The sequence below is a fragment of the Leopardus geoffroyi genome, chromosome C1 (genome assembly GCF_018350155.1).
Source record: "Leopardus geoffroyi isolate Oge1 chromosome C1, O.geoffroyi_Oge1_pat1.0, whole genome shotgun sequence".
Taxonomy (NCBI): domain Eukaryota; kingdom Metazoa; phylum Chordata; class Mammalia; order Carnivora; family Felidae; genus Leopardus; species Leopardus geoffroyi.
In genome coordinates this window covers 170,870,580-170,888,018 of record NC_059328.1, presented here as the reverse complement: position 1 = coordinate 170,888,018, position 17,439 = coordinate 170,870,580, and the positions used below count along the sequence as shown (strand labels likewise).

At 39.8% G+C, this 17,439-nt stretch overlaps 1 protein-coding gene across 1 annotated transcript in view; it reads left to right on the top strand.

Moving 5' to 3' along the window:
* Positions 1-14,883: 14,883 nt before the first annotated feature.
* FRZB (frizzled related protein) overlaps positions 14,884-17,439 on the top strand; it is a 32,025-nt gene continuing 29,469 nt past the window's right edge. Inside the window, exon 1 of the mRNA XM_045480426.1 lies at positions 14,884-16,037. Coding sequence (XP_045336382.1) covers positions 15,560-16,037 — 478 coding nt within the window. The 5' untranslated portion in view covers positions 14,884-15,559. The remainder of the gene's footprint in view (positions 16,038-17,439) is intronic.

Below are 17,439 nucleotides of genomic sequence, written 5' to 3'. Positions count from 1 at the left end.
ACTGGTAGCAGTAAGGTTTTGTTTAAGCTTAGCCATTTGATATTTTATGTTTGTCTGAAAAAAACTGCCTAGCATGTGGCTGCCAAAGAGCATTAAATGCACACAATAAGTTAAATTTGTGATTCAGTATGCCATCTTGAAACAAAATGGCAACCTGGGAGAATTTTCAAGTCAATGTAACATTTTATGGGTTTCTGAAAATATTTAATGTGAGTTATTATAGAGTCTATTTTATTTTTATTGTTTATTTACTTTAAAATGTTTTATCTTTTTTTTTTTTTTTTTTTTTTGAGGTCGAGAGAGAGAGGGCCAAGTGAACAAGAGGCAGAGAGAGAGAAGCGGGGCTCACCCGAAGCAGGGCTCACATTTTACCTGAAGCAGGGCATGAGCTCATCTCAGGTGGGCCTCTAGCTCACGAACCATGAGATCATGACCTGAGCCGAAGTTAGATGCTTAATGACTGAGCCACCCATATGCCCCTAGAGTCTTCTCTTTTAGACTGGTGTACTAATCAAACTGTAATGGAAAGTCTAAGTCTAAAGCTTTTCTACTTAGTTTATTTTAAATCAAATGGATTTAAAATTTGTTGGTGGATATTCATAAATTGGAAGAGCTTAAATTAAACATTAAAAATCCTCTTTAGAATAGAATGGAACGCCTTTCTAAAGAGTTGTGTTTTGCTTATGTTTAATCCAATTTCAAAGCCTCCTGTCTTCTTATCAAGCTGTGCTGCACAGATACAGGCCATAGGCAGATCTTGGCTATAGTTGATGGCATTATCACAAGTGTAGACTATCATGGCTTTCCTAGAGGCCCTAATAATGAGACACTGAATCTAATTCTAACCTTATGGTACCTCATTTGTCAAATCAGGGCAATCTAATCAGAGTTGGAAAGAGAGAAAGATGTGTTGATAAATCTCTGATGAAACTCGCTCAGAAGGTCCTTCCCTTTCCCTGCTCCTGCAAGCTGATTCTGAACCTTAAATGGTTTCTCTGCATGTCTTAATGATCTGTTTTTTCTCTTTCGTCTTTCTCCCCTAAATTATTGTTATCAATAAAACAATTAATATGCACTTCTGATCCAGTAGAATGATTTAAGTTACATAAATATAATTGAGTTTTCTTATAATTAAAAATAGGATTAAAAAGCCCCAACAACCAGATAAGTCAAAATTCTATTGTATTCAATCTGGTTTTTTGTTTTTATTTAGTCAAATTTGTTTGTTAATATATAGATTCAATCGTAAGGATGGGTACATAGTTTCTGTTTTCTAAGTGCTTAAAATAACATTGATCTAAAAATACAATTGAGTATGTAGATATAAGTATATGTGTGTATGTATAGTGAGAGAAGGAGATAGAGGAGGGAAGAAGGAGAGGAAGGAAGGGAGAGAGAGGGGAGAGAAAGGGAGAGGGATGAAGAGGTAGAGAGAGAGAGAGATTGAACCTTTGGTTTGGTGAGGGAGTAGCGTTTGAAGGTCACAGGTGAAGTTATGCATCATTCTATGGAATATTTGCAAATGTAAATAATTTCTAGGCCATGTCTGCTCTTGAGTACACAGATACATCTTGAAGTTTTTAATTTCATTTTTCTTCTCTGTTCCTCTGTATTTTCCTCTTTATTAGTTTGAAAGTTACACTTGTAAGTGGTTACCTTAGATACTTTGAAGGACAAATTTAACCTAATACAATCTAATGTTAATAATTAGGCAATCAAATAATCCTTCCAAACAATAAAGGATTTTAAAATGCCTTAGCATTGATCGCCACACCTTTTGGAATAACATACTATTGTTATCCAGTAAATAGATACCTATGTGAGGACATTCTTTAAAAAAAAAGAAAAAAGAAATTGGTACAGATCGGTTGAGGTTCAACAGATGTAAATTTTTGTAAACAATTTATAAACTAGTTAATAATGGAAGTGTACAAGAATTTTTAGCCCTAAGGCATCCATATTTTGTAACCATTCCATCATGTGAGAACATATTTATGTCCTGACTCGAGTCTTGGCTCACAGGCTCCTGTGAACATACTCAGAATTCATTACTTTTATCAGTGAAGAGTTGCAAATAAAACAAACAGGAGAATCTTGGTGACAGCACATGATAAATCTGGTAGGATACATGGTAGATAATAAGCAGATTCACACAGAAGCTTCATGGTTTTCATAGATATTGCCTCAGAAACGTATATTATTTAATGGCTTTAGCTACAGTACATATCAGGTTACTGAATAGCACTCATACCTTAAAAAGGTACAACACAATTTTGGCCTTATGGAAACATACAATATGCTAAAAGCACCTTCAGTCCTAGGTTTTCTGGCGGGGGGGTGGGGGGTGGCTATTTAGCACACCATCTGTTCCATCTTATATTTATGTAATGCTTAATCTCCAGGGCATTTTTGTTTATAGATAGGCGAAGAACAGGCAATATGAGAGAAAAATTGGTGGGACGGTCATGGCAAACAAGAGAAAAATGAAAATGGTAAGAATTGAAAGATTGGTAAACAGTATATCATCTGTGACTTATTTATTCTTTGTAATCCTATTTATAAATCAATTATAATGTTATTTAAAAAACAATAATATTAATAAAAGCAGTACTTTGGCATCAAAACATCTCTTCGGAATTGTGTCCTTTTTGGTGGTATATCACTGAGGCACCACACAGAGGTCCCATTACTGTCCATATTATAGGGGAACTAGATTCCAGTGGCATAAAGTTGTCCCTGAGGCCAATGGAGTGAAATTAGACTTCAAGTAAATCTTGAAGGAGTCCAATAAACAAACCCCTCCCTTATCACTTCAAATTAGGAATCCAGTTGGAAAATAAGTTACAGCAGAGAAACTAATGAATGTTATTACTAACACAGTTGATAGGGGAATGTGGCTTTAGGTGTATGGCTAACAGGGCTTGCTAATTTTTGACTCCAGGATTAATAAGAATTAAATACCCATCACAGGAATGCTGGACCCCCTCAGGCTTTCCCTCCAGTGGCTGAGCCCCCTGGGGCCACCTGGAGAAGAGTGGAAGAGCTTCCCAGGAGAAGGGAAAAGCCTGAAGCACTCTTTGCTCAAATTCATAGGTCAGGAAAATGGCTCCTCTGCTCAGGTTCCTCCCATGATTTTCCATCCTGGGGAGACAAGTGGACATCTCCTCCGCTCTGACAAAATATCTTCTTGTTTCCCTACTAGCATTAAGTTTGTCCCCAGCATCCTACCAACCTGTTCCTTTGCTCTTTCCTTTGCTCTCTTTCCCTTCCTGGGATGAAGGGGGTAGTTTTACACTGTATTGATCATGGTTAGCCAACATTTTTTTCTGCATTTTATCCTCATAACTTAGTTCAATTATGTATCACAGTCTTGGAGATATAACATTAACAGTATACCCATTTAAGATGTGAAAATGGGAACATGCATTTTACCTATTTTGAGATCTATATATGAAATGACACAAATCGTAATGATCTGTATTCAAGAAAGAAAAATTCTCTTTGTACATTGGTTGAAAACATGGAATGTGTGAATGCCTAAGGAACATTACATTTGTTAAAACTATAGAATAAGCTTATTTATATACAGAACCTAGAAATTTGTTTTCCTAGTAGCAATAGCTAGATAGAAGCAATTGATTGGCTATCTATTTGGGTAATTTTTTCTTTTCTAAATCTGCTTGAATTCTGTTTGATGTAAAGAAGTTTCTTGGTTGCCTTGGTTCCTTTGTTATAATCTAACTATGAATTGAATGTTACAATTTTACAGTTTTCTGTTTGATTCTTCTTAAATACTTCAGGGAAAACCATAGCCGGTTGTTGACCACATTCTTCAAAGAAAAACAAGTTCTAAGCCAAAATACATAGCAGATGTAAAGCGCTGCTAAGTTCCCCACCTAATCCTTCACTAGAAATGATATTTGTAACACTAGGCAGCACACTGAGTTATTGATGCAGTGCTGAGTGACAGAGAGTTCCTTGTGGCCTGTGCAAACCTGGCAATTAGGGTCTTACAGATACTTCTGTTAACATTTTTTTACATCTAGATGAGAAAATGCAATTTCCTGCAAAGAAAAACATGTCCATGGATGATGTGGGGAAAGAAAAAGAAACAGAAAATATGGACCTATAATTTGGTAAAATGAAACATTAAATGTCACCTGCAGGACAAATAATGTACACACTTAGAGTATTATTATATGCAAAGTGACTAAATAAATACATACACCAACATGAAAATATGTGTCAGTGAAATGTAAGCAGTTTTTCAAAAGCTGTTTGTATGCATTATCAAAGATGACAAATTGATCATTTTCTATCTGCCCATTCTTTCTAAACCTCACCTCCCAGGGCCTTTGTCTTCCACGTGAAGTGTAGGACCTGTCTGAAGAAAAGAATGAAATTTGTGGCTTGGTTTGCAAGGTGGAGTCATCTAAACTCTTGAAGGAGAAAGGTATTCTTTCAACAGCAACTTAATTTTTAGGAGAACAATTTCAGGACTTTACCAACTTCTACCCAAAACATTCTTTAGATCTAGTATAACTCTCTTGCCATAACATACTGTTGTAACTTAGTCTTCCCTCAGTTAAGATACAGGGCTGACCATTTATTGTTCTTTCCATTTTGTAGAGAAAAATTTTATCAGAATGCGAGTTTTATTATAGTCCTGGCTTTGCTTTGTTTATTGTGCTATTTATTCCACCTAAAACTATCTGGAACTTAGAAGGCCAACAACAAGTGTTCAATAAATGAATGGATGAATTATCTCCTCCAGGATAATAATATTCTTTAAGGTTTTTCCAGAGATTATATTCCATCACTCCCCCCCCCCCCGCCTCAAAAAAAAGAAACATTTCATGTTTCTTCTGAATCCTGTCCAGTTTGGTTCAACTGGGCACAGATTTTTAGACCTTAATAGCTATGTTGTCATTGTGTTAATCACCATCATTATTGTAATAAAAAACATGAAAACATTTATATTGTTTATAACAGTATAAACGGATGTAAATGGACACTTGCCTCCAAGGCCCTCTTGAAGAACTATAAACTGTTTCATTCAAACAGTTATGCTCACAAGTTAAAATCACTTTAGTTTCGAATTTGGTGAGAAAGGAAATCTAAGAAAAGGGATGCTATTTTTTACTGTTGCAAAATATTTAAAAAATTCAAAATGTTTTTGTTTGGCAGTTACTAGTGAAAAGTCAAAATCTGAGCTTCCATCAGAAAAGGAGGCAGATTTACAGAAATTCTGTACTTAGGAAATACCTGGATGGCCTTAACTGATCTTCATGTGTGTTGTTTTCATAACTTTGCCAGGCTTTTATTTTTGGCAGGACGAAGAGATGGCTAATTTTTTGTCCCTATCTCCCTTTTCACCTCAGATGGAACTCTATGTAAGATCTTTCCCTGATTCTCTCTCTGGGAAACTTTCCCAAGTACCACGTTGCCTGTTATAGAACACGTATCTAGGGGGAAGGGAGTGGTTTCCCAGAAGACCTATGTGCAAAATCCTATCAAATCCTAAACCTCATCAGGTCAAGCAAGGAATTGGAGAGGCTCTCACTTCTCTGTCACTTTAACAATGTACATGATCAGATTGATAGCAAATACTGAGAATCAAAATAACACATTACTTATTATTAACTATAGTTCTTAAATATTTTCTATATAGCCTTAGAATCTTATTTCTTATAAGGATATAAGTAAAAACAAGTTTTTATTTAGAGATAGAAGGTATAATTCTCTCCTAGAATTATTCCAGAGACTATTCTTCATCATAATGTTATAATAAGTAGTGGGTATAACCAGATGCTTTTCCTTTGGGTTCAAAACATTATTTGCCATTGTGTTCAATTAATAACATATAGTCATACACTCAGGGTGGGATTTGAAAATTATAATCTTCCTGTCTTGCCTTATTATTTCTGAGAGATTGCTCAAAGAAGACAGGCTTTACACAACGTTTCCTAAATAAAACCAATCTTGGTGTTAAGGTCTTCACTAATTATCATCAGAATGAACCAGGATATCAAGAGAATCAGTAGAATAGAATTGAGAATCCAGAATGATCCTTTACATTTATGTTCACTTGATTTTTGATAGAGATGTCAAGACAATGAAATGCGGAAGGAATAATCTTTTCTGCAAATTGTGCTGAGACAACTAGATAAGCACATGCAAAAGAATGGAGTTGGACCTCTTCCTCACACTGCACAAAAACTAGCTCAAAATGGATCATAGCTCTAAGCACAACAGCAAAAACTATAAAATTTTTAGAAGAAAGCAGAAGATTAAATCTTTGTGATTTTGGGTTACTCAAAGCCTTCTTAGATATAACAATAGAAAGCACAAGGGGCAAAAGAAAAAAAAAATTGAACTTCATCAATATTGAAAACTTTTGTGCTTCAAAGAGAACTGTTAAGCAAATGAAAAGACAAACCATAGAATGAGAAAAGATATTTGTAAATCATCTATCTGATAAGGGACTTGTGTCTAGACTATATAAAGAACTCCTACAACTCAAAACAAAACAAAACAAAACAAAACAAAACAAGCAAAATCATCAAGGACAAACAATCCAATTAAAAAATGCAAAGAATCTGAATTGAGATTTCCCCAGAGATGATATATAAATAGCAAATAAGCACTTGAAAAGATGCTTACTATGAATAGTCGTTAAGAAAATACACATCGAAATCACAATGAGATGTCATTTCACACTCATGAGGATTGTGATAATAAAAAAGACATTTATAGTAAGTGTTGACAAAGATGTGGGGAAATTGGAACCTTTTACATTGCTGGTAGGAATGCAAAATGGTATAGTGACTTGGAAAAGAGTTTGGCGGTTCCTCAAAAAGTTAAACATAAAGTTATTTATGATCCAGCAATTTAGTTCACTCCTGAGTATATACCCAATAGAAATGAAAATATAGATCCACACAAAAATGTGTACACAAATATTACAGCAGCATTATTCATAATAGCTCAAAAGTGTAAAAAAAAAAAAAAAAAACAACAGATGCCCATCAGCTGATGGATATTTGGATTTTTTCCCCCTTTTGGCTACAACATAGATGAACCTAAGAACATTATAGGAGGTGGAAGCAGCCATTCCCAAAGAACTCATATTGCATGATTCCATTTCTATGGGCGTGCATATATATGTCTAAAATAGGCAAATCTATAAATACAGAATGTAGATTAGTTGTTATCTAGGGCTGAAGGGATTAAGGGGAAAGGAGAAGTGACTGCTAATGGGTATGGTTCCTTTTATGGATTCATGGTGTTACATAACTCTGTGAATGAGCTAAGAACCACTGGATTGTAGGCTTTAAAAGAGTAAAGCTTTTATATTTTATATAAATTATATCTTAACACAACTGTTATTAAAAATAGATACCTGAGGAATGTCATGCAGTTTAGTAGGTAGAGTATTTATATGAAATAAAAGCATACCAAACCGTTCCTCGTGGGCGCTGCGTCTAGGGAAGGAGCAACTTCTCACGTAGAGCGATGCAGTGCTAAGTGGAAATGTTCAGGCTTTGCAGCTGGATTGTCTGAATCGGAATCCTGCTATGACCTCTGATGAAGTCGTAAGTTCTTGGGGAAATGATTCCCTCTGTGGCTCAGCTTCCTCATTCATAAAATGGGAGTAACAATGTTCCTGTGTTATAGAGCTGTTACGATGATTGAATGAGTTAGATGCTTTAATCGTGCCTGGCATATCGTGAATCATAATAGATGCTGTATAAGTGTTTGTTATTATGATACAGTCTACAAGATTCAAACCTCTGGTCTGATGAAATTCCAGCTTTTTCTGCTTCCAACTTAGTGAATAAATACATGAAAAAAGGAGCCCAAGTTTGAGTGAGGAAAAATAGATTTCCCAGGGACAAATTTCAGACAGATAATAACAAAACAAGATACAGAGGAAGAATAAAATAACATCTGCATTTGCCTCCTCATGATCCAGTTCTTTATGAAGGAAAAATGGAAAGGGCGAAAGAGTGTTAGTCAGAGGTAGAGTTATTAGCCAGTGATGGGAAGAGTAAAGTAGATGAGGGGCATCTTGAGGGTCAGGGCATCAGTTAGAAAGGATCATGGGGGTGCGCCTGGGTGGCTCAGTCGATTGAGTGTCCGACTCTTGATTCTCACTCAGGTCATGATCTCATGGTACATGGGATTGAGCCCCGTGTCAGGCTCTGTGCTGACAGCATGGAGTCTGCTTGGGATTCTCTCTCTCCCTTTTTCTCTGCCCTTCCCCAGCTCATGCTCTCTCTCTCTCTCAAAATAAATAAATAAGCAATAAAAAAAAAAAAAAAAAAAAAAAAAGAGGAAGGATCATGGGGGAAAGACTGAACAAGATGATTAATGTTCTTGGGTTAGCAAGGTCAGTGGGCCAGGATTCTCACATGGGGTAAATTAGTTGATTGGTGATATAGAGATAATAAGCCTAGTCTCAAGAAAGATTTTGTTAATACTAGGAGGATCCATGTCAAGATTTAGGCCTTTTCCAATGGCTAAATTATTTTGAAATATCTCATTTTGACCCTAGAAATCTTTCAATAGCAATTTCTGATATTCTGATGGACATTTATCCTTCAAACCTGAACAAACAATTTTAGACTTTAAAAAAATTCATTGGGTCTAGTAATTGATTTATTTGCTAATTTGGCAGATTCATGTTCTCATTATTTATATATGCATGGAGGAGAGTGATTCATCTTCCAGGTTAAACATGAGGTATATGACTCACATTTAACAAATCTCAGATGACTGTGAACTGGCCAGGTTATTGCTTCTTACTGTTTCGCAGGATTTCTAATATTGTGGGGATTATTTTAAGGCCATTTTCTAACTTGGCCTTGATGGTCACAGTCAGTTGCTCAGTTATTCAGTCATAACTCAAGCCAAAAGCCCATGTTGGAATGACCTCTGTGCCACTTGACTTCCCTTCTATCACCATCAGAGGGGGAACTGAGGAGTAAATAAAGATTTTAAATATATAAGATGAAAGACGTAGCAAAACATGCAGGTCTATTCTAGAGTAAGATGGCAAAAGGGTATTCTAGAAATCATCTGTAATTAAATCTTGTCAAAGGGAGATTTGAAAGAAATTCAGGTTCATCTGGGTTTCAACTGACATTATACAGGGGAAGCACTACAGTCTGAGGTCCTCTTGGATGTGTCCCTTACCTCCCCTTCTGGACCCCAAGTCCATTTGGGTTGTTTGGGAGGTTTGGATAATTTTAAGGGATTGTGAAAGCTGAATACCATTATGTTTAATTGTCATACATATTGTATATAGGCGTTGGTGTTTCCAAATGTAAGGAAAACACACTTCCAACAGAGAAGGATAGTGTAAGTGGAAAGAATATTGAACTGAGCCCGTTAACTGCCATTAACTGACTTCATGGCTTTACCTAAGTTATTTTTCTGAGGTTTTTTTTCCCCCCAAAAAAGATAGGGAAGCCTAGAAGGTTAGGGGGGGAGGAACAGGTGGGTAGGCTAAATTGTTGAGGTTCATTCCATTACTAAGATACTATGGTTGCTTCTGGAACTTCTTTGAAGTGGATCTATTGTTCTTTTGTAGCAGTGGGGGTGGAGTGTTGCTATTTTCCTTTAGGAAAGTACATTAGGGTCAGAGAGTAGCTGATTGTATTGTCAACTCTCACTGGGGCTCTGAGGTTGACCTTTGAGTAACTAGTAGACAAATCTAGTCCTGTCTTCCTCCCTGGCCTCCCTTCAGAGTATAATTTAGATATTAGGCTGCTTTATTGAAATTATGTTTCTAAGTTCCTCGTAAGAAAAGATAGGCAGGAGATTAAAAAATGAAAGCTTTTTTTTTTTTTTTCAATATATGAAGTTTATTGTCAAATTGGTTTCCATAAAAATGAAAGCTTTATAGCATGCAAAGTTTACTAAGGCAAATCAAGGCTTCATATCTAGTTCAAAAGAGTGATTCTCAAAGTGTTGTCCCTGGACAGCAGTATCAGCATCACATGGGAACATATGAGAAATGCAAATTCTCAGGCCCTACCCCCAGAGGACCCACCATACCAGAAATTCTGGTTGAGGCCCACACAATCTGTGTTTTCAATAGTCCTGCAGGGGATTTTGCTGCAGGTCACAGTTTGAGAGTCACTGCCTTAATGTTGATGTACCTAACAGGTGGGAAGCTTTTCTGGATTGTTTGGAGACTGGACAGGTAATATCTTCTTAAAGTGGAACTTGAGGAATTTCTAGGTGCACAGAACAGCTTGAATGAGGCCATGAAGCAGGAAGGTCTCCCCATTCGAAGCACAAGGATTTGCATTCTATTCCTGGGTGGCGGGGGGTGGGGGGGTGGTGGCGGGCACAGTCAGTGTCTGATAAGCAGTGTGGATAGGGTTCAGGCTAAGACCTAGGTCCACAGAAAGCCGTGGTCTTTCCCATTCCCAAATCCTTTCTGCTTAGGAAAAAGTGTGATTGTTGGAGGTGGGGAAGGAGCGTGGATTCAAGTCCCATCTCTGACTGGCCCTTTTCTAGCTGTGAGAACTTTGGGTAAGTCCTTCTTTCCTCTGAGCCTCAGTTTCTTCATCTTTGGAATTAATACCTCTTGTAAGTATCGTATGGTTTATATGCCTCACAGATAGTAGGCACTCAATAAACACTAGTTCTCTTGCTCCCTGGGTACCTAGGGCTGATCCCCAGTTGGTACAGAATGGGACTGGCCTCAGTCATTCTGACTGATGGATGCCCATGCTGTACTAGTTGTTAATTATTGCACACATCAGCCCTGCTTGAAGAAACGTAAGCACGTTTTTTTGGGTGCCTGGGTGGCTGAGTCAGTTGAGTGGTTGACTCTTGATTTCAGCTCAGGTCATGATCCCAGGGTTGTGGGATTGAGCCCACGTTGAGCGTGGAGCCTGCTTAAGATTCTCTCTGTCTGTCTCTCCCTCTTCCCTTCTCCCCTGCTTGTGTGTGATGTCAAAAACACAAAACAAAACAAAACAAAACGATGTAACCACATTTTCTTAAAGGACAGATGTAGATTGTCTTACAAGCACAAACCTGGGGTAAGTTTAAAGTGTATTTACCAGATGAAAAAGCATATTAACACTTAAATTGTTGACAAAATACATCACAAATTCTTTTTTTTTTTTGAAATTGGTCAAATTTAAATTTTGGAAAGAAGGCTATTTCACAGTGAAAGATCTTTTATTTCTTTTTTTTTCCTGTCCATATTTATTTTTATTTAAAACAATTTTAATGCCAGTATAGTTAGCATACAATGTTATATCAGTTTCAGGTGTACAATATAATGATTCAACAATTCTATACAGGAAGATCTTTCCTTGAAATCACCACTGGAACCCTTGTCAGGAAGTTAGATGAAATGCCAATGCCATCATGCATTCTAAGAAGACTGGCCATGCCTAGGTCTGGGGGTACTTCCAAGCAGCTGTTGAGCCCAGAATTGACTCACAGTCCCAAATAGGTGCTGGAGATGGGTGCTATGCTGCCTCTCAGAGAGTCACGTGCCACATGGTTACTCTGAAGTGCCCTCACCCCCTTAAAAGGCCTGAGATGTGTGTTGGGGAGCCTTTCAAGGTCCTGAAATCTAGGGTTCATAAGATATTTTTCAGTAGGGTATTGGTACACTAATAGTTTGCATTTGCCACCTTCATAACTTTCTCAAACATAAAGCCCACTGTAAAAATCTGTGATTTTCATCCTTAGTTCTAGAGAGTGAGTTTTAAAAGATCCCTGTTGCTCTGCTCATCAAAATTTCCTTTAAAAGCTTCAATTCTACAGCCACTTATGTGTTCCCTGCAGATTATTTACCTTAATGCCTTTTCAACAGATGTGGAGAGATATCTAAAACAGGCGGCTATCACACAGCCCTGGTGCACTTTTACATTAGGATCAGGGTCCTAATGGATCAGGGTCAGTTCAATGCTTGTTAAATAAAACCTTAAAGTAACATAAGAGAAACATAACATAAGAGAAACAAATTACCTATGACCCGTTTCCTCTGAGGAATCAGGTTTCAACCTTCCCTTAATTTTCTGTAAATGTGGGCCTTTTGGAAGGCACTCACTTTTAGGGGCATGGCTCATCTACTAGTGGAGACTGTATTCCTTATCTAATTTGTGTTTCCTTCATGATCACATAGCTTGGTTTTCAGACTTCACTCTATTTATTCAAACTGTATTTTATTTCTCTTTTCTTAATTTTTTTTTACATTTTGTTTATTTTTGAGAGATAGACAGAGACAGAGCATGGGTGGGGAGGGGCAGGGAGAGGGAGACACAGAATCTGAAGCAGGCTCCAGGCTCTGAACTGTCAGCAGAGAGCCCCACGTGGGGCTCAGACTCACAAACCCGTGAGATCATGACCTAAGCCAAAGTTGGACGCTTAACCAACTGAGCCACCCAGGCGCCCCTATATTTTGTTTCTCTTTAAGGCATTTATTTATTATATGTTTTTAGACATTTATGTTTTAATATTTAAAATATTGCATCCCAAATTCCATCAGCTCACATTTCTCAAATGCTTATTTCAAAAGACATAGAGGATGAATTCTCTTCTTGAAGAAAATCATACATACTATTAAGGAAGGCAGGGCACACCCAGATGAAATAACAAAAGAAAAATATTTTAAAGCAATAAATTGACAGGTGCTAAAGAATAATTTGCACAAATGAACAAAGTTCAAGAGGAACTAACTAGAAAAATGAACAAAACCAGGCAGTGTATTCAAAAAGACATGTGGGAGGCAGTGAAATTTATTTTGGGTGTTGATAAAGACAAGTTTGGATTAGAGACTAAAATTGTGAGGGGACATGTTAGACAAAGTGGATAATTAACTTCTGTGAAGGGGAAGGAAAGTAAGCTTTTATTTCAGACAGTTGTGGAACCATAAAAACAATTAGCTTGTTTCCTCTTATACTGAAAGACTTATGGCAAACAGGGAAACACATATAGCAAACAATCTGTTGCATCTATGGTTCACTTCCTTCTTCTAATTTATTGAAAATTCCACCTACATTTTATTTATTTATTTATTTATTTATTTTTAATTTTTTTTTTTAACGTTTATTTATTTTTGAGACAGAGAGAGACAGAGCATGAACAGGTGAGGGGCAGAGAGAGAGGGAGACACAGAATCCGAAACAGGCTCCAGGCTCCGAGCTGTCAGCACAGAGCCCGACGCGGGGCTCGAACTCACGGACTGTGAGATCATGACCTGAGCCAAAGTCGGACGCCTAACCGACCAAGCCACCCAGGCGCCCCCCACCTACATTTTAAAATATGGATTCCCCCAAATGTTCTAATATTGACTGTTTCAAATTTGTTTTTTCCCCCCAAAATTTACTTGCTATATCATCTTTCATCTAATTCATTTATACAATTTTCGCTTTGTTTTCTTACATTACATGAAATAATTGTAGACCAGGCAAAGTTTGTACTAACTAAATGACTCCCTATCTACCATCTGTTGTGTTTTCTCCTAAGTGGAACAAACTTGCTTCTGAAGAAATTTACTATAGTCACAAACTGCTCTTTATGGTCATTTTAGAGATAAAATTTCATAAACTCAAGTGAGCACTGATGTTTTGTAAGTGCCATCAGGTCAGTGATGGGGAATGGACACCCACAACTCCCTGTGTGCTCTAAAGCGGGGGCATCATTTTTCTGCTTCTTGTTGACTCTGAGAAATGGCTGGATTAAAGCAGTGAAATATTTCAATGATGCAGGGCAAAGGTGACTTCCTGTTTTGTTTTAAGGTTTCTTTCTCTTCTCAATGAAAGCTGTGTTTTCTGACATTCTACAATCCTTTTGCTGGGTTAAAGGGCAGGGTGCAGGGCCTCAATAGGTCATTCCATTTACAATACGCCCTGAGAAGGCAGAGGGGGAGAGGAAGGAAAAGATGTGGCTCATTAGTGACAGAGAAGACCAGGAGGGGATCTGGTTTCTATTTTCTTCTCTAGATTGAGCTAATTTGGATGAGAAGGGTTTTATTGTTATCATCATCATGATTATTATTACCTGTGTGGTGTAATTTTCCTACACATTTCTTTCAAGTGTTAGGTGAAATCCTTGGTGACAAGAGTTGAATAATAAATGCCATTTTATTTTAGTGAGTAAAATCAGAAAACAAAACAAAACAAAAACCAGATACTTCAAAGCAGGTAGTTTTTCACTCTTCACCTTAAGAAGCAAAACTCCAAAGTTCTAATTCTGCAGGGCAAAGAAAAAAATGCTTTTTAAAAAACCTGTTTCTTGCTTCTGGTGGCGTACTTGTATTATGTACAGATTTCTTTCCTTTTTATGAAAGGCTGCCCTCCCTCCCCCGGCCACCACTTTGTTATTCATAATGCAGACTTCTGTAGTCCTGAACTCTGGGTTGATAAACCTTCACCACTGCATGCAGGGGGCTGTGTTTTCTGTGACTTGGACATTTAAAGTGACACTGCTGAAGTCCTTCCTCCTGAAGTCTGACTTTGTGCAGAGCTGGTGATGCGCAGAGGTAAAGCGGTAGTTTGCCTGAAGAGCTGTCTCCAGGGAGTGAGGGTGCTTGGGTGGGCTCCCAAGTGGGGAACTTGGTACTCCTCCGTCAGGGATTGGGGTGGGCTTTCAGCGAGGGTCTGGGGGCTTTTCTTTGGAGCCAGCGTGGGGATGGGAAAGAGGTGCACGTCTCAAGTCAGCGCTGTGTTGCGTTACGGCATCCTGGCTGCTTCCCGAGGCTTCCCTCCCCTCTGCCTCCAACCGGCAGACCTTGTCTTTCCCCCCACCCCCACCGCCGCTCCCATCCCAGGAAGAGGAGCTGGCATTGGAGGGCTGGGACTGCACCGAGGGGTTGGCGGTAGGGGGTGGGGGCGGGGCTGCCTCTCTGGCCTGGAGGTGGGAAAGTGGAGCGCAGCGGGTCCGAGGCACAGACCTCTCGCGTCTTGGCTCCTCCGGCTGGTCCTTCCTGCCTGCGGCGGTCGCTGCTGCAGCAGCGTCAACTCCCACCAAGAACTGGGTCTTTTTGCTCAGCCTACAAGAACTGAAACTCTTACAGCACCCTCCTCCCCCATTAGGAGTCTTTTCCCTCTGGTTTCCCCTCCCCCGCCCCAGCCCCTCCTTCCCCCGTTGGAGAATTTCATGCTTCTGTTAGCACCTTTTCATAATCCAGGGGACGTGACAGTCCAGAGCTCCAACTGCCTCAGCTGAATTCTACTTTTGATTTTTATTTCTCCCTCGCTTCCTCTTGTTTTCCTCTAATCTGATTCATCTGCGAATCTGACGCTTCTGCCAGAGGGAGCGAGGAATAAATAGATGCTGCTGCCCCAGAAGGCTTAGACGTCGGGAGAGAACAGCCAGAGAGGCAGGGGCGGCGGCGGCCGGAGGTCGGCGGAGCTCGTGGGACCCCATTGGGGGAATTTGATCCAAGGAAAGAAACTGAGATCGTCGGGGGAGGAGAAGCTCCCAGATCATTGTGTCCACTTCCAGGGGGGAAGAGGGGACCGCGAAGCGGGCCTGTCGGCGTCCTCGGCACTGCTGAACCCTGCCCCGTCCTGCCGGGATCATGGTCTGCGGCGGTCCAGGAGGGATGCTGCTGCTGCGGGCCGGGCTGCTCGCCCTGGCTGTGCTCTGTCTGCTCTGGGTGCCCGGAGCACGAGCTGCAGCCTGCGAGCCCGTGCGCATCCCCCTGTGCAAGTCCCTGCCCTGGAACATGACCAAGATGCCCAACCACCTGCACCACAGCACCCAGGCTAACGCCATCCTGGCCATTGAGCAGTTCGAAGGTCTGCTGGGCACCCAGTGCAGCCCGGATCTGCTCTTCTTCCTCTGTGCCATGTATGCGCCCATCTGCACCATTGACTTCCAGCACGAGCCCATCAAGCCCTGCAAGTCTGTGTGCGAGCGGGCCCGGCAGGGCTGCGAGCCCATCCTCATCAAGTACCGCCACTCGTGGCCCGAGAGTCTGGCCTGCGAGGAGCTGCCTGTTTATGACCGTGGCGTGTGCATCTCTCCCGAGGCCATCGTTACCGCGGACGGAGCGGGTGAGTCCGGCTCTTGGCCCAGCCTCCGTCCCGACCTCTAGCTACCCCACTTCTCAGAGTTTTTGTTACTCGCCTTTTACTCTCTAATTCTGCCTCCCCCCCCCCCCCCCCTTGGGGTCGCTTCTCTTCATCACTCCTCTCTGGAGCACCTCTTCTTTCTTCTCTCTTCCAGACTGATGCACTCCATTCCGATAGGCTATCCGTCTTTCTAAAACTTGCAGTTCATTCCACTCCCCGTCACACTTGTGCTCAACAGTGACCCTGCGCTTTCCATGCTTTCCATGTCTAAGTAACCACATCTTGCATAGTGATGCTCTTTTTTTACTTTCTTAATTTGTTTACAGTCACTGAACTTTCTTGCCGGATTCTCTTGCATTCTCAATCACGCATTTTCCGTATTTTTCCTGTTGTAGCTGCTTGTCAAGATTGTATGGTGAAAACAGAAAAACTGAAGCACCATTTTCTTCTAATCATTAAAAATGCCTAGATAATTTCAGTAATCTTACTCCAACCCACAGATGTTAGTGATATGTGTTTGCTCAAAGTCCAATTTGAGCAATTACCTTCACCTTAAATTTCTTCGTCCTTTCAATGAGATAAATTGTTCTTCCATTCCAGACTGAAACAGCTGTGAAACATTGCTATGCACTGCTAATTAGCTTCTGTGACTTGCTCCCAGCCACAGAGCTGGCGAAGTGAATTGCTGGGCTCTTTTCACATTCCCACATGCCTTCAAGTCCTTTTGTAAGTGACATATGGATGAAAGGAGTTATATTTAAGGTGTGCTATCATCATATGCTCACGTAATGTTACTTTTAATCTCACCCCTTGCCCTACTGTTTGTTATGCCCTGCAAATATGTCTTTAATACCTTATTTCATGCCCTTTGTGCTGTGTGTGCACCAACCACACATTCATTTTCATCTTTCCCTACTGTAAAGCTTGATTGTAGTTCTGCATTTAATGGAATCAACCACAAGTTGTTTTCTCACTAGTATTTGGTCTAATTAGGACAGTCATAACTCTGAAGACCCCAGCTAAACCTGGTTCATTATGGTTCATTTAATTCTCACTTAATAGCACTCCTACCAATTACCCCTCAACTCAAATTTCACCCTTCATAGAATTTCATATTTGTTATGGTCTGTTCTCTTTCATACCTTCCCCAGATGAACTCTGTTATTAAATGTGCTGACTCGATTGCCTCCTCTGTTCATTTCCTGGGCGTCAAAGTTTTCCTCCTGCCACTTGACCTGCTCAGCCTAAGCTCATGCCCATAGTCCATCTTTAGGTAACAGTTCTTGGCTGTGAGAGAATTGATTTGGAAAAATTGTTTTCTGTGCACATTGACGTGCTTACCATAAAATTTGTGGAGAGGCAGAGAGTACAAATAGCTGTAAAA